The sequence below is a fragment of the Pterocles gutturalis genome, unplaced genomic scaffold (assembly GCF_000699245.1).
Source record: "Pterocles gutturalis isolate BGI_N339 unplaced genomic scaffold, ASM69924v1 scaffold26842, whole genome shotgun sequence".
Taxonomy (NCBI): Eukaryota; Metazoa; Chordata; class Aves; order Pterocliformes; family Pteroclidae; genus Pterocles; species Pterocles gutturalis.
In genome coordinates, this window is record NW_010116216.1 from 6,069 (window position 1) to 27,624 (window position 21,556).

A 21,556-nucleotide genomic window follows, 5' to 3' on the forward strand; every position below is an offset into this window, starting at 1 on the left:
CTGGCTGTGCGTGTGTCTTCTGTAGGAGGCAGTGACACTGTGAGTCAGTGGGAGAGCTGACACGGTGTGGAGGTGGCACAAAATAGCTCACTGAGACAGAGGACATTTATGGGTAGCAGAGTTTGTTTGTTTTTTTTAAAGTTTTGTCTTTTAGCTCAGTTCCCGTGGAGTGGTCACATCCTGTCCCTTGTCTGCTAACCCTGGCTGTGCGTGTGTCTTCTGTAGGAGGCAGTGACACTGTGAGTCAGTGGGAGAGCTGACACGGTGTGGAGGTGGCACCTCTGATGGAAAGGGGGAGGTTTGGAGATGAGTGTGGTCATTGCATCCGTGGGCTGTGGTGGTCCTGGGACTCCCTCCTGTCTCCTCCTGTAATCATCCTGTCCCTGCCATGCTTTGCAGATCGAAGCGCTTATGATGGAGATGCAGAATCCAGACACGGGTACCAAGACACAGACACAGAGGGTGATGGTCACAAACATCCCACATGCTGTGGCAGGTAAGAGCTTCGCTGGGGGAAGGGACTGGCCCAAGGAAGTTCATCAATAAAAGCTGTGTGTGGACCTCATGGCCACCCCAGCGTTACCATTGCCTGGGTGCATACTGGAGTCCGTGTTCTTAAAAATATTTGCCATACATCCTTTGAGACATACCTGCTCCCTTTATCTCATTCTCACTCATGTCTCATTTCATTCCCAGCTCTTTGAATCAGGGACACAAATGTTGATAATTATGTGCTTTTAGCTGTCTCACGTGAGTTTAACTCAAGTGACCTTGCTTTCTCTTGGCATACCAGTGAATAGGTGCTTCAGCCTCCAGACCTGTCATCTTCCTGATGGGGCTGATAACAAATGACGATAAGTATTAAAATCCAATTAAAATAGGCAGACTGGAGTCAGGCTGAGCTTCATAAATGAAGAGCAAACAATTAGTCTCCCTTTTCATGTTTTCTGCTAATAATAGTTTTTCTTCAGTACGCAGGAAAAGAACAAAATATTCAGTCCTCTTCTCTGCCTCTAAATGACACTTTTTCCTCCTTCAGGCAAGCTGAAAAAGAAGCAGACAGGTACCTGTGCTGTGCTGTGTCACGTATGGCATTACAGACAGCTCTTATCGCAGTCCCCTTTGTGCCTGCCAGCTCCTTTCACAGGGCACTCGCTGCTTCCCTGTTCTCCAACCCTCCACAAAAGCTCTTGTGAGGCATCCTCCACTATAAATATTCACCCATACTGTACCAAAGTTTCTTCCTCCTGCTTTGGTCTTTCTGCAGCACTTTGAAATCCAGAACAAAAACTCCCACTGAAACCAGTGAGCTTGCCCCAGGCAACTCGGGAGACAACGCAGCCAAATAGATTAATTTTCCCCCACTCTGTTTGCAAAGCCCGGTGGGCCCTGTGTGTTGTTTGCCCCAATTTTATTTTTAATTGAGGAAGAAGAGGCACTGAGATGAGGTCACTTGCCCACGGGTGCAGTCTGTCAGTGGAAGGGTAAGGAGAACTCGGACAACATCTGCAGCTTGTTCTCAGCAGCACTCTCCGTGCGTCACAGGACAAACCATCCTGGCTGACGTAGCTGGTGCGCAGCTGAATTCGGTGGGGTCCTTTGCAAAGTCTCTGGCCCTGCCTCCCCTAGCTGTTAGTGAAAACGCAGCGCTGCAGGAAAGTTTCCCCCATACCGAAGGTGACATGCCACCTAGATGACGTGCAGGGGGAACAAGTACTTCTCTTGATGTCTGACCGATGTAAAACACCACTTCCTAAAAGTCCGTGACTGCATGATGCGGAGGGAAGATGCCCGTTGGCGCTCATCCTCTTTGCGTGCTGTCTGCTTTATTCTGGTTCCTTAACTGGAATTGCTACAAGTTCCCTCTTGCATAAGCCATAAATTGTACTCAACTTCTGGTAGGCAAGTGAGTTCCAGTCTCCTTGCGTGACAATCGTCGCTCTCTGAACTATATTTTTAGTGCTGTGCATACTGGTGGGCTTTTGGCTTCTGGGTGTTGCAGAAGAGACTGGTTCATGTTGAGTGAGGGAATGATGCAGATATTAGAGCAGCGGACACAGATCCACTGAAGAGTTTTGCTCTTCACCTGCAGGAAGCTAACGAGTTAAATTCAGTGTCAGGAAGATGGTTCACAACAGAAAGGGAAAATAAACCTTAAATGTGCACCTTTGGGGGAAAACGCTCACAGAGAGAGCTGTCTAGAAATGAGTGATGAGATTATCCTTTAATTTCATCTATTTCAGGAAGCAGGCAGTAGGATAAGAGCTCTGAGCCCCTATTAGAAAGTTAAGTCATTGCTGCAATGTCACGAAAGGTCAACGCCTCGATCTGCAATCCTAGAGGATGTTCAGAGGAAAAGACCAGTAATTGATCGGGGAATGAGTGCATTGCCCTGTTTAAATGGAAGGAGGTTCATGAAATTTGCCCCCAGAACATAAAACTAAGCGTGCTGAAGGTTTATGGGTATGACTGGTCACACTCCAACAAAAATGGGAGAGGTGAAGTGCTTGCGAATGCAGAATCTTGTTTCCTTTGATGCGTCCTGTTTCCACTACAGCGTGGGTCTGAGACTCAGACATCCCTTGTGCACCTAAAGTCCTGTCTCTTAAGGGACTCAAGAGGACCAGTCACTGGTCTCTTTCTAGAAATAGGACAGGAACGTGCTCCGTGAATCTGGAGTGGATCATGCTGTGAATCTTTCACGACAAGATGGTGCAAAACAAGGGCACTGCACCTTCCCTGGGCGTGGGAGCTGTTGCATTGCTTAATTCCTTTCTAAGCCCATGATGAGGGTTTAAGAGTTGCTCAGGCCACGTGCGCTGCTGCACACTCACGCTGTGCCACCCTGAGGTCACTGTCCCCTCCCAGGGACTGATGCCTGCTTGCTCAGGAGACAGCCTGAGCCACAGCATGGCCAGTGTGAGACCGGTGGTGTGTTTTATCTCTGCTTCTCTTGCGTCGTGCGTTTGAAAGCATGTTTGCAAGAAGGGGTCTGTGCCCTTGGTGGGCTCCAGAGCACAGGAGGGGTGAGAGCTGGAGAGGTCTCATTGTGGCCCCTGGGTTTTGGCATGCTCCCAGTTTCAAGCACCTGACATTTTCTTTGCTTTGCAGGTAATGATATATTGCAGTGGATTCTCCAGCGCTTGCAGATCACTGAGGAAGGTGGGTAGAAATGTAAACATCGAGGCTTTCGTGGCTTTGAGTTGTAAAACTTTAAGGTCTCCATAGACAAAAAACCTCTTAGGTGAATTCTTCTCTCCTGAGTAGCAGCTCGCTTTTAAATTCCAGTGCAGTGTTTCTGTGCAGTCAGGATGTCTGCCTTCTCCCTTTTCAGAGGCACTCCACCTGGGGGACCTGTTTGTCAAATACGGATACATCTACCCGCTCCAGGAGCCAAAGAACCTCACCCTCAAGACAGACGGCAGCCTGTACAGGTTTCAAGTGAGTTGCAACTTGTCTAAAGCCATTGAGAGGGAGTTCAGCACCAGTTTTAAAAACAGGCAGCTGTAGTCGTGAGGCCATGCTGAGTAGCTGCACAAGTCGTTCAGCGTGCAGGAGGAAGGAGGAAGGGATCCACAGAGAAGCCTCAGGCCAGTTCCCCCAGCTCTGTGTGTCAGGTTACGGTTTACAGGGAAGCTGTGATGCTTCCTTCAACTCAATTAGCATCCTTGTTCAGCTTCAAAATAGCTGTGCTTTCTTCCAAATGTGGTTCCCTTCCAGGACTTAAGTAGCAAATGGAGTCGCTGGTTGAAAAAAGAATGATCTGGGGAGACTGGATAATGAACACACAAAACACGCAGTAATAACGGGATGTTATCAAGGTTCATGGCTGGACTGTTTCCACTATGATGGGACAGCAGAGTACCCTCGTTGGTACTTTGAGTGAGGACTCTGTTTCCCCCATGGTACCAAATCAGGCTCCAGCGTCTCAGTCTGAAGATGCAGGCAGCAGGGAGAGGTTGGCCGTGCTGATCGACTGCAGAGCAGGAGTGGGTTTGACATGGGCAGTCTGCTGGCCTCCCTTATCCTGCTGTAGCTGGCCCGCACCACCCTGAGAGCCGACACACAGCTCAGAGAGTGGCTGAGGAGAGGTTTCCTCTCCCTCCAGGGTGGGTGGTGCTGTGAACCTCTCAGCATGAGTCTGAGGCTCCTGTGCCCTAACAAAACGCTTGTTTTTGCAGACCCCCTATTTCTGGCCTGTGCAGAGCTGGGCTGCTGATGACACAGACTATGGTAAGTGACAGTGTTGTGCATGTTCAGGAGGTGCAGTGCAAGCCCATGTGTTTGTCTGTGCAGCCCTGCACCATCTTTGCTGTTCGTCCTTTTGTGCTGTGTGTGATGACCAGCCCCTTGCATTTTTTTCATGCTGTTTAGTGTGTAATTCTCAGTGATGCTGAACTGAGGGAACACTCTGGATGTGACCGCCTTTTGGTGGCCTTGATGAGAGAAAGTTCTTAAGCTTCTCTTCCACTAAGGTCCATCTAAATGGAAATCTGCAATACTCTGCTGGGCAGGGAAGACTTTAAACACAAGGTTAGATTTCCCTGAGTGGTTAAGTGTGTTCCTGGATCTAAGCCCAAGACTGTCTTCCTGTAGATTTGGATCAAGCCCTGCATTCAGAGATAGATCTTTCTTTGTGTAATGCACAGTGGCTCCCAATATCTCCTGACAGCTGTTTCCGTATCAATTTATTGTTGCCTTATAATGCTTTTTATTACAGGGCTGGTCATGAAACTTGGGCTGATCAGCCTGGTTTGCTCCCGCAGGCTGTGCAGTTCATACCGAGATTGTCCTCTGTGGCTTTTACCTACATTACGCTGTAGATCTTCTGGAGAAATAAAAAAGCCCATTTTAGGTTGGAACATTTTTAATAGAACTTGTAAGAAATCGTTAGCCTGTGCTTGGAAAACGTGGAGTTCAAACTCTGAAGAACCTCAGCATCCTAAAGATTTGGTCCAGCGTCCTTTGCCCTGGGAAACTGAATTCCCAGAGGAGGGAATTCCCAGAGGAGGAGTGAGTCTGGGCACTGAATTCCTGGAGGAAAAGTGACTCTGGGCACTGAATTCCCGGAGGAGGAGTGACTGCTGGCAGAAGGCACACACTGCCTGTTCTGCGGGGCTGCTCCCAGCCTGGGCACTGGCTGCTGGAGCATCAGTGACAAAGTGAAAGCACCAGGTTCATTTTTCTTCGAGTTTTTGTGAGCCTGGAGCTCCTGCCTGGGAAGATATTATAACAGACAAAGATCCCCGTGTTTGTTGTGTGGGTAAATTTTTAATTATTCTTGGATTTGTTGGTATAACTGACTGCTTATTTGTTTCTCCCCCCTCAGCAATTTACCTAGCAAAGAAGAACATTAAGAGGAAAGGGATTTTAGAAGAATACGAAAAGGTAAGGAGATATTGTCGTTGTTCCACTGCGAGCTCCTCATTTGCTACAGCTTTAGCCCTGTGTTGCTAATGAACGGAGCTTGGCAAAAAATCCCCTCTGCAATGGCATGAGGTGGTGCTCCAGCAGTGTCAAGAGCCAAAACTGTGGAAGTGAAAAAGTGGCTGGTACAGGAAAATACTCTGAAGTCAATGGCTGTTTTAGTGGGGGTAATTGCTCTCCTTGCAGGGGCATTTTTGCACTGTTGCAATTCATGTAATTACGTTCAGAACAATCCAGATTTCTTGTCTTGGTTGCCAGCCTGGCCTAATTGAGCTACGGAGAGTCAGGAAAACCCTAGCATGGGAGCGCCTCGTCCAGAATTTTCACACTAACTGTTTTTTTATTTTTATTCCAGGAACATTACAACATGCTCAATCAAAAAATAAACTACAAGTGGGATTTTGTTATTATGCAGGCCAAGGAGCAGTACAAGTGAGTTGACTTGCGTTCCCTTATTTGCATCACTGGGGAGGGGATGAGGAGGCAGAGCTTCACTGTCTTCATACACAGTTAAGTTGCAGTTTAAAAACATAAACTGCAGCTTTAAAATAACTTGTAAGTGCCCCTCGAGATTCTGAAACAAACCTGCCTTTCCTACAGCTAGGGGTTTCTCCATTTAGCAAGGAAACTGTTCAGTTCACACTTTGTGAGTGAAGGATTTCAGCCGTTTTCAAGTGACTGGACACCCGCTGTGCCTGCTTTTCTCTCCCTGCCTGGCATTCCTCTGCCAAAGACGTGGAATCGGTGTGGTTTGTGAGAGCACAGGCGGGTGGGTGCCTCTCCTGCTGACGCGTGTGCGTGCCTCTTGGCAAATGGTTTTTGCAAGGGGAGGTTTACGTTTTGCACCTGCAGCGTGCAAGCCCTCGTTAGAGACAGCTTCTTTTACCTGAGGGTTGTCCATGGGCATTCGAGGATCAGGCCACTGGCCTTAGGACCTGTAATTGGTCTGGTTCCATTATTGCTTGCACATCTTGCAGCTGAACGGAATGGCCTGAATCAGGAAGCAGAAAATATTCCCAGCAGGGACTTCTGGAGAAAACTCTGAAGTGCATGCTTAGGCACCCAGCCAAAAGGACTTGGTTTTAGGAGCTGAATCCTTCAAATTCCCAGGAAAGTTAGTGAACGTGCGATGGAGATAGGATCTTCCCTACTTCTGTGGATTCCCTTTACCTTTTTTCCCTCCCAGCATGGCAGGCTCTGCCTCTGCTGTTCCGTGGCGTTTGTCTTCTCTGGGATGGCAGCCAAGTCGTCACAATACAGCTCATCAGATAACTGTCTCATTAAACACGAGACTGTTGTTCTTGTAAATTGAGGTCAGACTTGGGCTAAGAGATGCCAAATGTAGTTTTAAAGTTAGATACCGAGACTGTGTCTGAACTAGCAGATTAAACACGTCTGAGGCTGTTTGATGGTGGTGCTGGGGCAGACTGGTGCAGAACAGCCCGCATCCACCCTGTTAACCACAGCAGAGTGCCCACATGCAAACAGCTCCCTTGCCCATGCTAAGTCCCAAATTGTGCCCAGGACTTGTCTGGGAAAGAATTAGTTGGTCCAAGCCCAAACCATCCTGGTGCTTCTTCTATTTAATAGTAGAGGTGATTTGGGTTTTATTGCCTGGGAACACTGTGTGGCCCCATTTCCGAATCATTTCAGTGAGAAATGTCTTCCTTTACTGCGAGACAGGGACAAGACATGTCCAGGATGTGTGACAGTCCTCAGGTACTGCCTGGGGACATCATAGACGGACAAACGCGAGGCAGCAGGACTGATTGCAAGTAGCAGGTTGTTAGTGTAAAGCTCTACCAGAGGGCTGGCTGTCTAATCAAAAGAGGATGTGTCTGCTCCCAGCTGAGCTCAGGAAGACGATGATTTCTCAAAAGCTGCAGTCATATGTGGCCACGTCAACAGCATGATCTGCAGTCCAGAATGAGCTGGGGTGAGATGAGGTCAGAGGCTGCATCAGAGCATCGCGCAGTCAGGCTGGGACCCACGGGGCAGGGGGGACTGGGGCTGTGCCCCTTTTCTCATCCCACTGGTTTTAGGATAGCAAATTCATGAATTCCCCTGGTAGAGTTAAATCCTGTTCTTGGCTTTGCAGGGCAGGGAAGGAGCGGAAGAAGGCGGACAGGTACGCCCTGGACTGCCAGGAAAGAGCCTACTGGCTTGTGAACCGGACTCCTGTAAGTAGAGGATGTCGGCGGGTGGCTTTAGTGCCTCCATGGTGCCCTCCCTCCGGCCACCTGGGACAAGCTCCCGCCCTCCCAAACTCCCGCTGTGGGGGCTGAGCACCCTGTCACTTCTCCTTGGGGAAGGGGTCAGCCCATGCCTGCCCTGAGCCCACACCTTTCTCCTTGGCTGCTCCCAAAGGTGCAAGGGAGGGAGGTCCAGCTGCATCACCCGTGCTCGGAGGGGAATGTTCCCAGATTTGGGGAACAGAGCTCCCCTGGGGCACTGCTGGCTGGGAGCTGCTTGCAGTAGAGCCCTTGGGGACTCGGGGGTCTCCTTGTGTGTTTGTGTGAACCACAAACTTTAAAACAAACGAGTTACAAAATTATTGATGTTTCTTGTTCGTAACAGCCCGGCATGCTGGACGTCCTGGAGTATGGAATAGACCGCGTGACGGATCCCAATGAAAATAAGGTAAACTAGGTGAGGAAGTTTTGTGTTTTTTTTTTCCCCACACCTGCTGAATTTGTTCAGTAGGACCCAGACGATGTCCCTGGGATTGTGGGTTTTGGGCACCGTAGGTTGAGCTCAGCCCTGACAGCCAAACAGGACAGGAGTTGATGAACCTGTCTCATTGTCTGAGGGATGGGGCCCTCAAATAGGCTTTGACAGCTTCTTTTGGCTTGAAAATACTTTGTCAGCTTTCTTGCCACATCAGTTAATGTGAGTGTTTAGCTACAGGACACGTTTTCTCTGTTGGTGAAGCTGAATTAAGTAATCTTCTTCCTCCTGATGCTTGTTGCTGCCTTTCTATGAGTGCTGAGCGGACTCTGCCTGGGGATGGGGGGTGTAAAGGATCAGAGGAGAGATCCAGGTTTAAAATAAAATGACAGAATACCTCCAAAAGGGTAATGTTAGTGTGGCAAGAAAATGGAGAAGTTGGTGTGGCAGATAGGAGACACAATATGTTGCCTAAGAATGCATATTGCATAGCTGGACCAAAAAGAAACAGAATTAATGAACAGAAACCGTGGAGACTGTAACTGGGTGGGACTGGTTTAGACAAATGCAGTCAGTGGATGAGGAGCTGGAGCCACTCTGCTCCTTCTCCATCAGTCCTTTTAAGCGATCCTGGATTTGTGCACTTAATGGTGTCATTTGGGAGCGAAGTCAAAGCATCTCAGCAATTAAATGCAAATGTGACTGCGATCGCACTCACAGTGTTCCCACAACTTCTCATTTTTGTAACAGCTTTTAAACATCTCAACAGCCAGAGGCAGGATAATTGCTTTGGCCAACTCTGTTCTGTTGCTATAGAGACTGGAAATGAGCAAAATGTGGGGTTGGACAGTATTTTATTTTTTCTTGCTGTAAGTAGCAGCTGCTGAAAGCCTTTTTCTCTTAAAAAAAAAAAAGGAGTGGTGGAAAGGGAGAGGGTTAGAAAAGAGGAGTAAGCCAAGTTCTTGCCCACAGTTTTACAGCTGACATGGAAGGAGATTTTAGGTTTGCAAACAGTCTGAAAGCCTGTTACCAGCTGCTTGATAGCACAGAGGAAGTGAGCTGGGGCATCTCCGTTCAGTTCCCACCATGGACATAGGAGAGATGGTTGATTCCTCCCATCAGTGGAGACTCCAAGGAGGGCCTGAGCCAAAGGACACCAGTTTGGAGGTGACTCCGCTGCCTTTCTCCTTGAGCTGGTCTCTGGGCTGAGCTGAAGAGGAAAGGTTCTTCCTGCTCCTCTTTTTGCTTTTGATAGATCGGGTGACAATACATGAGACAGCCAAAAGCCCACATAGAGCCACCTATGGCCTAGCAGCTTTTTTTTTTCTTTTTTTTTTTTTTTTTTTTTTTTTTTTTTTTTCTGCAGAATGGCTCAACAGCCTTTGGTGAGCAGAAAGGATGGCCCAAGCTCTGCCAGTAAATGCTGAGCTGGACGGTGCTTTGTTGGCCGTATCTCACCTCTGCTGAAGGCAGTGCAGAGTTTTATTGATGTTTTCCATGCGCCCAGCCTCTGGCTCTGACATAGGTGAAATGACGAGAGCAGAAAATGAGTGCCTGAATCCAGCACCTGTTTATTTGATTTTTGTCTCTGTTCCTGCTCAATCTAGCTTCACTTGGTTGGCCAATTAGTTTTCATTTATCTTGGTGGCTGAGAAAGAAAATATTCCCAGCGATAATTAATTTCTGACATCAAAATGACTTCTTTGATGCTGATATTGGCATGAACATCTCTCTTTCACTTGCCTCAGACCCTTTGGTGGGCTGCTCCCTGCCTAATTGCTAGAGTCCTCTGGGGATAAACAGGTGCTCAGCCAAACATCACACTCCCTTGAAAGGGACTTTTATTCCTGACCCATGAGCATCCCTCACGGTTATAATGAGTTAGGAGTTGTAGCTGGGCAGGAGGAATAAGGCAGAAGTAGCCATCCATTGAACAGCTAATTAAGGGATGCTTTAGCCTTTTGTTACCCGGGTCTCAGGCTCCTGATGGAGCCTCACTGCTTAGAGAGTTACCAGGCAACTGCCAGCCCCTGCTGACTGCCTGCAGGTACATGCTCAGCTTTCGCCTTCTTCTGTAACCAGAGAGTCTCTCTGAAAGGTGCTTTAGCTTAGCCAAAAATCACTGTGCTAGATCCAGGGACTACTGAATGCCCTGGCTTGTTGTAGGCAGAAAATCAGCCACAGATCACCGTAGCCATTGCTGGCCTTTAATTTCAGAAGTCTCTGTCAGTTTGTGTGCCTGATAAACACATAACTTCTGCTGCACCCATCGCATCTTTTGAAATAAGAGTGTCGGAAGCAGATAAGATAGGGGAAGACCAGCAATTGGAATGAAACTGGACATGTGGGCTGTTACAGATGTGATTTCCAGCTGTTGGGCTGGAAGCACCAGCACGGTGGAGGTGCATGCTGAGATGATCTATACTCAGGATTTGTCCGTGGTATGCGATCATCGAGTTCCAACCCCCTGCCACGGGCAGGGACACCTTCCACTGAACCAGGTCACTCAAATCACATAATAGTCACGTAACGACCACGATCTCCGCAGTGTGGTCGGGAAGACCCATGCTGAGAGCAGAGGAGCTCCCTGTGAATGGTTACTGGAAATTAGCGGCTGTCCCAGCTCTTGCAGGAGCTCATGGTTTCAGCCGTGTGGATCGTGGATGGGTCGAGATGCAGGGCTCTGGAGCAGGTCCTGGCTGGCTCCCAGCTGGGCTTTGCAGCCGCTGCCTGCGTGCACAGGGAGCTCTCAGCTGGTGGCAGAGGGTGTGAGGAGGCCGTGCAGGGTGTCCAAGTGCTGCTGGGTGTCTCAGGAGGAGGGTGTTCAACAGCACGTGGCGTTGGCCTGAGACAGACTGAGGTCTTTCACTAATTGCCATTTTGATTTGAAGCCTGCAGGGCTGGGGAGCTTATCCGCGGTAATTGCGATAAGTCACTCGTTAAGGGCATTGCAAAATTAATCTCATTATAAGAAATTACTCTTTTGTTCCAAATATGATTTCCTTCCAAATGAGGGAGGGTGTGTGGGTGGTGCAGGGCACTGTGGCATTGCTGCTGTCAGGAGCTGGGGGTAGGGATGGGCGGGATGGTGGGGACAACTGGCACTGTTCAGTGAGACATGGAGAGTATTCGGGGTCCGTGTACCAGCAGCAAAGCTGGAAACTGGTGATGGGGGCACTGGGGGAGAAAGGGAAATGAACTGATGTGCAGCTCTGGGGTGAAATAGCCGGGATCTTTCCCAGTTACTCTCTGATTCCGCTCCAGTTCAGTGTGTGCCACTACTCACTGATGCTCAGCCCTTCTCATGCCATAGTCCCCTTTTCTGTGCGAGCCGTGGCAAATGCCCTCCCCACCCTGCAGCCCCCCACCAAAGCCCCCTGCCATTCCCAGGACCCACTGTCCAGAGCACCGACCTGCACGCTCAGGCTGTGGCAGGAGGGGATCCATGGTGTAGGATGCACTTTCAAAAAAATCTTTCCTTGTTTGCAGACATGGCATTAGCTTTGATTTTTACTTACCCACATATAATTTTTCTGTAGTGATGGAATTTAAATTCATGCCTTTCTTGCTCTGTGTAACATTTAACTTACTGGGTTCTCTTTCTGTTTCCCACCAGCTGTTTCTCTCGTGTGTGTGTGGTATGCTGCCAGCCTCTAAGACCCCTGTAGAAGATAACACAACTTTACTACCACGAGAGCTGCCTTCAAGCCATCACACCAGCATCCACCTCTCCTCGCCTCCCCGCCCCAGGCTGGTCTGGGGCACCCGCTTGACAAAACAGAGGGAGAAATGAGGGGCCTTTTAAAACCACCTAATGATTTTAACGTGTTGATTTTCCTGCAGTAAATGGCCTAGCCCTGCCTAGGTTCCATCAAATGGAACAGTTCAGCTGGCACTTGTAAATCTGGTGGAGCCTGGTTTGTATCTCGGGTTCCCCAAGGAGACAGTGGGCTCCTCTTGTGCAGGAATAGCTGGCCTGGAACAGAAGCAAAGTTCTCTAAAGAGAACGCTTCTAGGGCAGTAAATGCAGAGTTTCTCTGCACAAGCAGGTGATTTTTGGTTGTTTTTTTTTCTTTTTTTGCTTCCCATTTCTGCAGTCTGTCTGAAATAATGATGACACTGTAGAAATGGGGGGAAAAATGGTGTTGACATGGAAGCTGGCCTGGCATCAGAGGTGCAGCTAAGAGCAGAGAAAGGTGAAAAGCTCTTCTTTCATCCCTGTGTCCTCCATCATTTATAACATGTCCCGGGAGCCTTTGACTCAGCAAGGGAGGCTGTGGAGCCCTGTGGCCAATGGTCCTGTTGCCCAAGAGCTTTTTCCTCCCCTGGATGTGTCAGCTCCTTGTGCATGGCCAGCAGAGCAGCGCTGCTGGTGCAGCTCCTCTTTGCTTTCCTGTTTGTCCCTGCTGAGATTATGTGCGCTGTAGTCATCCAGAGCTGCTCGTGGTATTTTCAGCAGAAAAAGCTTCCTCCCCTTTCAATGCCACGGTGAGGATTTCTGTTAGTACTACACCGGCCAGGCTGGGTTTGCGTTAGGATCAGACAGGCTGGCTTCATGGTAGTGCTGTACAGACTGGCTGGGCTGCTGCGTGTCTGGCTCCTGCTGCTGAAACGGTGAGTGTGCCCTCTCAGAACCAAGTTTCAGCAAAATATGCATATTTTTTCTCCATATAGAGAACAGTTTCTCCCTCCTGAGCAGAGCTGGTGATGATGGTTCAAACACAAAAGCAGATCTGCACCGTTGTCCCCACGATGGTCCCCTCACAAAGCAGCCCTGGGACAGTGTCTTGCCTTTCCCAAACCAGGGACAGCTCAGGGTGCAGGTTCTTATGGGAGAAGCAGGGTGCCTGTGGCATTCGCTACCAGATGCTTCATCCCTCATTGCTCACAAACTGCACTTCCCCAAGGCACGTCTTATGGGAGAAGCAGGGTGCCTGGGCATTCGCTACCAGATGCTTCATCCCTCGTTGCTCACAAACTGCACTTCCCCAAGGCACTCTGCAGACCCACGTCTGCCACAGGGTTAGTTCGATGGGATAATTCTGGGCTGCAGAGTAGCAGCATGACTTTTCTTGGCTAAAACGAGAGATGCAGAACTGAAACCCTGTCTAAGGCTTTAAAGGCTTGCTGGGAGCATCCCTGACTTAGCCTGTCTTTCCTTCTCCCTCCTCAAGTTCATTTCGCACACAGTGACTGCGCTTCAAAGGAAGCTGTGTGAATAAACACCCTGCAGTTAATTTCTTGCCTTCAATTGCTTGCTCATTTGTGGATGACATGTAACATAGTCTGAGTTATTCAAATCACAACGTAAGCACCCTTCGCACAGCAGATACTGCTTCTGAGGCTTTTAATTGTGGTGTTTATATTTTGCAATGTGTTGGTTCCTGTCTCCTTTAGTTAATATTGAATGATCTAATCTGTGTCTCTTAAACGAATCTATTTTAGCTTCATTAGAATAACCCCTTAATTGAAGGCATACAGGCAGCCTGGGATGGAAGAAGCAATGCTAAACAGTAAATACAGCTAATGGAACAATTTATGGTGTGTGGATACTCTTAACTTTGATGATACCCTGTTTAGCTGAGCTGCTGTGTTTGATTTTTAATTGTAATGAGAATTAATTGGAGAGCGCTGCACAATGGCAGCCCTGCAATGGTGTTTTCATGTCTCAGAAAAGGTGAATGAAAGCACTCACCCCAATTTAATGATTTTTGGTTTTTTATTTTACAGAAAAAAACTATGGATGTCTATAGGAGAGAGGTAAGTGGTCATTCCCTCACTTCTGTGTGTTCATCCTGTATGTATTGCTCATATCAGTGTTGCATGAGGCCTCAAAGCTCCCTTTGCAGGGGATGAGCTGGTTTAAAAACGCCTGGGTTTGGCTGGCAGAGTCTCTGCCCCATGGAGCTTTTGGTCAATGTGCTTTCAGGACATTTCCTGCCTCTGCACCTCCCATTGCAGGCAGCCAGCAGTTCTCCCAGTAACGGGAAGGCTCAAGCAAGGACAGACACCAGGGCTAAAATCTAATAGATCAAAATTAGTGGTGCAGAGATCAGAGGAGATCCATCCAGTGGCGCCAGTGTGGAGACAGCCAAGGATCAATGATAATTACATGCTAAATCATCCAGAGCATTTGTAGGTGCCTAGAATGGTAGCTATTATCCAATTTTTATATAGCATGGGGAATGCTTTTTAATTACTTGCACATTGCAAAATGCTCTTCTGACATTTGCAGTGAGCTCAGTGAAAACAGCCCTTTTATTGAGACAGTTTAGGGGTTTTCTGATCCCTTGGACATCCAATCGTTTGTGAGGAAGCAGTTCCTGTTGTAGTTAGCATCACTGCCTGGGAGAGGGCATGTTCAAGGTGCAGACAGAGATGGTCTTGTCTTCACACCTCCACGCTACTAACCGTGGCCATGTCTGATCCCTCTCAGATCATGTACTATCAGCAGGCCATCATGAAGTCCAGAGTGAAATCTTCTGTCTCCCTCGGAGGGTAAGTCCTGATTTCCTTCTGTCCACGCGTTTGTTAGTCTTCAGCGCTCATCTCCTAATGAGATGATTAAGCGATCTGCTCTGGCAGCTGGTGACGCAGTCGGGAATCGATGTGGTGGCCATACCGGGTGGTGTCTGGGCTGTGTGTGCCAGCAGGCGCAAGGCAGAGGAGGGGTCGCAGTCCCAGTCGTGATGAAGAGGCTCCCTTGGAGCTGAGCAGGGCTTTGGTAAGATTGGCTGCAGATTCTCTCGGCTGACATTCCCTCTGAAATCAAGAGACGTTCAGACTGGTCAGGGCTGGAGTGCAGAGCCTGGGATCCAGCACAGCTCTGCAGCCGGGAAAAGGCGCTGCGTGGAGGCTGCCCTGTGAGGATGCAGCGGTGTGTCCGTCCTGTGCCGGTTCCTGTGCAGGAGCAGCAACAAGCGGAGACAGACGGGCCCTCCTGTCCCTGGTCCCAGCCTGCTGGGCCGGCTCAGCCGCAGTGAGTGTTCTTGCTCGCGTGGTGATGCTCGGCAGAAGGCAGCAGAGCTGGGGAATTCTCTGGTTATTCTGTGTGACGAAGGAGCACATGCTTCTCCATGAACTTTCATCCAAGCAATTAATTAGCAATTCCTCCTCTTAGTGGAAGTGTTTCCTGATCAGATTCTTGATGAAACCAATTAAGTGCAAAGCTCCCAGTCCTAGCATTCGTGTGTTTGCCACAGGCATTTCCTACCTGGAGTTTGATGTGCTGGCCGGTTGCCTAGGGGTGCAGTCCACACCACCAGTCTGTTTTACATAGTTATTGCCACCTAGAGGTTCATATCCAATCTGAGATAAACAAGGTGCTCAGGCCTGTTCCCTGGGAGAAGGCAGTTGTGGATGAATGAAATGGGAGGAATAATCTGGGAAGCAGTGCTGTCTTCTGAGAACCACAGCCTGCAAGGCACCAGCAGTTCTGCTTGTTTCAGCTGTCACTGACTCCCAAGTCACTTAAAACTCTCTTGCCCCAATTTTCCAAACTGTGAGCGGGAGCTGGGGACAGCTGGCTACCTCCCAGGAATTTTGTGGTGCTTCACTGTTTGGCCACGGAGCTTTTCACTCATTAGTCCCAGTCTTCTGATGGGATAATGCCTATTACCTAGATAAAAAAAATCCTCAGGAAATCAGAATCTCCATCTCAGCTGCAGGATTGGGTCCAAATCAAATTATTATTGATGAGGATATAAGCAGCTACTAGATAGCTTATATGCATCAGAGCGTTGCGTTGATTTAGGAGGAGCTGCAAAGCACTAATCATTAAAAGGACAGAGCAACATTACCTGAGTTGACAGGTACAGATTTGTAGCTTGATTAGAATATATAGATTGGAGTGAGTGATGCAGGTGCTGAGTGCCTTGGCATTGCCAGTGAAAGGATAGGATCAAGCACTCCTGTGCCAAACCTGTGGTATGCTTTGTGCAGCAGCGTTGTATAATTGCAGGACCTACGCCAAGGTGCCTGTTAGCAATGGGCCCTTGGACAGTGCTCTCCCAGCTTGGAGCACATGAAAGCAGTTTGGCCTGAAAGGAATTTTAAATGCAGAAACCAGATGATTTTTTTCAAGAATGAAAAGGGAGGAGAAAGCTAAAATTCCAGGACATTAGTGAAATCGGTTGTAATTACAAGTCTGGCCAACTTAGAAGGCAGAAGTGTTTGCCTGGTTCCTGCTAGGACAGAGACATTTTTGCTTTGTATCGAGCCCTCAGACTCATTTCCAGAGGAATGAGCCACGCGGTAGGTGAGCGGAGGCAAGGAGAAGCCTCACATGAAGAGGCAAAAGGAGGTGATGGAAGAGTCTTGTATCTCCCAGCGCTTGTGCTGGCAAAATCACTGCTTTGAAAGACAACCAGGGGATTACTGCTTGGGAAATGGGAAAGATTAACTGGGCTGATGAATCATTTTTTCTGGTAAGGCAGGGGCCACATTGCAGATCGCCATGGTGGAAGGGCTGCACCTCTGAAGATGTCTATAGTCTGTGCAACCCTTTATTTGGTTACGATGGGGCTGGCTGCAGTTCTGCTTGTGAATTAATATTTTGATTTTGTTGGATTTACTTGCAGGCTTGTGAAGTACTCTGAGCAGTTCCTCTCCAATGATCCTATCCTGTCTGGGTGTCTCCCCAGCAACCCCTGGATAACAGATGACCCTGACTTCTGGGATCTCAATGCAAAACTGTATGTATTTGTATTCTTATGCCAGCTTGTGGTTTACACTGACCTTTGTGCTGATAGAATCAGAAAAGGGAACCACTGATTTCGTCATGATATCTGGTCTCTTATCACGAGCAGGGAAGCCTTCCCTTTCTGACATAGCTTGGCCATGCTAAAGAAGCTGTCTCTTGGGAATACTCCATGCTGAACTTCTGGCATTATCTTCTTCAAGTGGAGCCTTTGTTAATGTTGCAGAAATTCCTAAACTGATGATGGGAGCATGCACTCAGCCCCTGCTGAGTGGGTCTAATCCTCCCCTTGGATGAGTGAAGTCCACTTTTACTAGCACAGGAGTGGAATATGACTGGTTATGCTCAGGTTTAGTATTAACCTTGCCAAATGAGATGCTGCCAATGGTGTAGCAATTCAGGGTTCTAGTGGCCTGTGGTCTTTGGCCACACCTCAGGCTGCTTTCTTAGGAGAGAGTTTGGGCTGGAGGCACATACTGGTGGTCCATCCTTTCTCTGAGGTCTCCCTTGGTTTTGCATTCAGACGGTATTTGCTAATCATACAGTGCCATCTCTGGGCTTGAAGCATACAACATATTACCAGTTCTCATCTGAGACCAGCAACCCTGTTAGAGTGATAATATCCCATTAGGCAGCCCCAGAGGACACCTTCACAGAATGCTTTTATGAGAAGCAAAGCTTTGGGCAACAACCAGTTGCAACGGGACTCAGTTAAACCTCTGGTAAAGCCGGGCCATCATTGTGAGAGCAGCATAAATTCAAGATAAATCCTCATCCCGCTGTGTACCAAGTTGTTTAATTACGGCTTACTTAGTGCGCTGACTTCAGGAGCTCGTTACAGCATTCTGGAAAACAGAGAGTGCTGAGAAGTCTCTTGGCATTCCAGCAAAGGGCATTTGGGTTTTAATTAACCTGCCAATTAGATGGACCACATGAAATTGGCCATGCTGTTTGTTTTCAACCTGTGCAGAGTGGAAATCCCCACCAGAATGCGTGTGGAGCGATGGGCCTTCAACTTCAGTGAACTGATACGAGACCCCAAAGGTCGGCAGAACTTCCAGCTCTTCCTGAAGAAGGAGTTCAGCGGTGGGTCTGCAGTGTCTCTCTTTGTCCCTGCCTAGGCCATGCAGCAGGACGCTGCAGAGCTGAGCCAGAGTGGAGGTGGCAATTCCTGCCTGTGCAGTAGGTGCTGTGAGCTGAGACAATGACAAAGTCACCAAGTAAAGGCAGTGGAAGTGACTTTGAAGGCAGTGGCTGTGCAGCCAGTGCGTGCAATACCATCTAGTGGCACAGGACACAAAATACAGCCCAGGGCACTCCCAGGCGATCTGGGACTGGCTGGATTCACAAGCTCTTCCAGGTGTCCCTTGTCCCCGAGCAGAGAGGAGGAGGAGCTGTTTTCCTCCTTCAGTCCCAAGGGGATTTTTCTAGGTGGCTGTAAGAATTGGAGAGACTGAACTGGGCTAACACATACAGAGTCAAACAGATTCAGTTTAGGAGGGATTGTGTTTTCCTCAGTCTTGCTCTCTGATGACTGCATTCTTGTTATGCAGGAGAGAATCTGAGCTTCTGGGAAGCCTGCGAGGATCTCAAGTATGGAGACCAATCCAAGGTGAAAGAAAAAGCAGAAGAAATTTACAAGTGAGTGTGATAATTTTACATTCTTAAAGTCTTTGTATGAGTCCCATCACCTTCTTCCACATGTTGTCATTCTCCAAATGATTTATTCCTGAGACTTTTCTTTGTTAAGCTGTCATCAAGTGTGGCTGTCCTATGTCCCCACATAGGAAAGGAGCTTTTAAAGATAAAAGTATAAGTATTATTTTGTTTTATAGTTACTTTTCCTCTCTGTTCTCCACTATTCCATTTAGGTCTTAGCATGTAATTTAAATAGAGGTGTGGAGTAGCAAAGGTCTTGGGACTGCCATCAGGAGAGCGGAGAGACCCTTTCTGCTTCCAGTAGGCTGAAATTTGGCTTATATTGTGTTAACAGTGCAAGAGGAAGTCTCTGTGTGTTGTACTGTTGAAGAGGAGATGGACTGCCCAAGATCAGGACAGCAAATTGCAATGGGGAGCTGAAGGAACTTTTCCTTTCATGCACTAACAGAGGAATCTCCAGGAATTCTCCAGTTGTTAATGGCACTGTTGGTCCCTTCTCTTGCAGGCTTTTCCTGGCTCCAGGAGCAAGGCGCTGGATTAACATTGATGGCACAACAATGGGCATCACGGTCAAAGGTCTCCAGCACCCTCATCGTTATGTTTTAGATGCTGCTCAGACCCACATCTACATGCTGATGAAAAAGGTTTGTCATTTGTTTCCAAAGCCTTAGGGGGATTCCAGTTCTCTGGGCCTTTCCGTGCCTGGGTGTGCTATCAGCCCTCACTTTCAAGTGGCCTTTGTTTGAAAATCCCTCAAATTTGCTGACTTAAGCAAGCACTGGTTCAGGCCTTTGTATTTTGGTGCTTCTTCTTCCCTCTAACGCAGCGTGTCCCCACGGTGCTGGAGGTCAGGTGTCTGCTGGAAGTCCTACTGTCTGATACCAGCTTGGTGACCAGCTCATTCACCTCACCTTGCAAGGGCTGTGAGACATCACTGGCCTGGGCTAAGCTCAGTTCAGACCTCTTAGTCTGGATTTTACCAGAAGCTTTATTATGAGATGGAAAATCCTGGGAATTTTACACCAAGATGAAAGGGCATTGGTTTAAATAGCTGCATTTGCCTGAAAGATGCAAAATCCCTTGGGCTGCTGGGGGAGATTATCCAGTTCCCAGTCTCCCTGGCTCCTGAGCAGCTGTATTTGGTGGTGATTTTAATAAGGGTGTTTGCAGCCTACCAGTTTCTCTTTTTTTTCTCCTAGTAGGACTCCTATGGCCGCTATTTAAAGTCTCCAATATACAAGGAAATGCTGGCCAAGGCTGTTGTGCCACAAGAGACTGTCAAAAAAAGGCAAGTGAAACTGCATGTAATTGTGGGGTTTGTTTTTCTTGTTGTAGCAAGGGGAGAAAAAGCCTGAGTTCCAGCAAAATTACTATGATTTAGATGTTAGCTTAATTAAATAAAATTTTTCAGTAGGAAGATGCCTTGCTTTGAGACTGATTATGCTGTTTATTCATGAGCCCTTTGGAAGTGGCTTGTGTGCAGTCAGAATCGACTTGACGATTGCTTGGCTGCCTCGTCTGTTGGGTCTGTTTAGAAAGGCTGTGATTGTTGAATTAATCATGGCTCCTTTCCTGGAAGGAGAGAGCATTGTGTACAGGGCATGGGAAAACTCCAGCCCACAAAACATTGGCTGGCAGAGGAGACCGAGAACCATGGCAGCGTCCTCCATGGGTTCTGCTCAGCTCTGCCTCAGACAGAGCCACTTACACCCTGCGAAGCGATGGTGACAGGCAGCCACGTGTGACTGCTGGCACAAGGTGGATGGCCTTAGAAGGGGCAGGCTTGAAATGGCTTTTTCCCGGCCAAGATGAAGGTTGCGTAGCAAATTTAGGCCTCCAGTTGCTTCTTAAAGCTGAGCCTGCAATATCAGAGCCAGACTGGGTGGTGTGCTTCTTTCTCTGTTCCTCTTCCACTCGTCAGTCTAGCAAGCAAGAAAGAGGAATCATGGACTTTCACACTATTGTTTCATCTAAAGCCTATTTCAAGTCGGTGGAAAAACCCCTCATGCTGACTTGCCTGGGGTTTGGCTGGTTTTTCCCTGAGCCGCACATCACAAGGTCACTGGCAGATGCTGGTTGATCCTGGTGACTCCCTTCGTGTTTGTCAGCGCTTGTTCTGGACACTCCATACTCAGCATCACGGTTAAACTGAAGAACTAGTACCCCATCCAGAGGTGGCTTAACATTTTTTTCCACTGCTGCTGGGAATGCTTTGCTGAAGCAGGTAGCGGGTGTTTTTTGGGGGTATCACAGACACCAGAAACACCCATGTTGGTCCCTATCTTGATCTTACAGAGGGCACCAGAAAGAATTCCCCTGATGGCAGTTTGGCTTCACACCTGAGTGTTAGTTACGTGCGAACGCTTACAACAAAAAAAGTGATGTACTGGACATCTCCTCCTGGCCCTGGAGTCCCTCACAGGGACCAGGAGCAGGACTGCCTTTATGCTTTCAGCAGTTTTGTAGCTGATGTGTGCACTGAGTCCTGCTTTAAACCACCTCGTCTGCATTTGTGCTTCTTTGTTGTGCGGGTGACAGTGGCACGTCCGTCTCTGTGCCTGAGCTTGCCCTCCTGGTATGTTTGCTTACCAGGAGTGCGTTTTTGGTGCCCTTCTACTTTTCAGTAATGCCCTGCTTCTCTCTCTCACTCTCTGCCCAGCTCCACTTTCCCGTTCGGACGCCGTCAGCTCCGCTCCAGCCCCAGCCCCGTCATCCTGAGGCAGCAGGAGGAAGAGGCCAAAGCCAAAGAAGCTGCCACGACCGTGGACATCACGCAGGTCATGAGCAAGCTGGATCGCAGGAGCCAGCTCAAGAAGGAGGAACCTCCCAAGTAGGCTCTGAGCCCCGCAGGGCATAGCGTAGGGAAAAGACAAGCCGAGGCTGGTGTTGAGCTTCATTTCCCCTTCCTGAAGGTGTCAGTGCTGCTTTAGGTTTCCCAGCCCGGCTCTGCCAGCAGCCTGCTTCCCGCACACACGTTGCCATGGCTTCTGGAGCAGCAGATGTCACTTCCCAGGCATGTGCTGGAGCCAGGCTGCTGGCTGTGCCAGACTCAAGAGGTGCAGGGCCCCGGCTCCCTCCCCACACACCTCGGAGCAGGGATGCCTT

General features: G+C 48.7%; 1 protein-coding gene across 1 annotated transcript; it reads left to right on the plus strand.

Moving 5' to 3' along the window:
- Nucleotides 1-399: 399 nt before the first annotated feature.
- RGS9 (regulator of G-protein signaling 9) lies at nucleotides 400-21,285 on the plus strand (the record flags this gene model as incomplete). The annotated part of the gene is made up of 16 exons (XM_010075453.1): nucleotides 400-496; nucleotides 3,112-3,162; nucleotides 3,335-3,441; nucleotides 4,182-4,233; nucleotides 5,330-5,388; nucleotides 5,783-5,859; nucleotides 7,526-7,607; nucleotides 8,005-8,067; nucleotides 13,825-13,854; nucleotides 14,531-14,592; nucleotides 16,674-16,787; nucleotides 17,763-17,878; nucleotides 18,346-18,433; nucleotides 18,957-19,095; nucleotides 19,654-19,739; nucleotides 21,111-21,285. Coding segments are annotated over 16 exons (1,398 nt in total), but the record flags the coding sequence as incomplete, so codon positions are not given.
- Nucleotides 21,286-21,556: the final 271 nt, after the last annotated feature.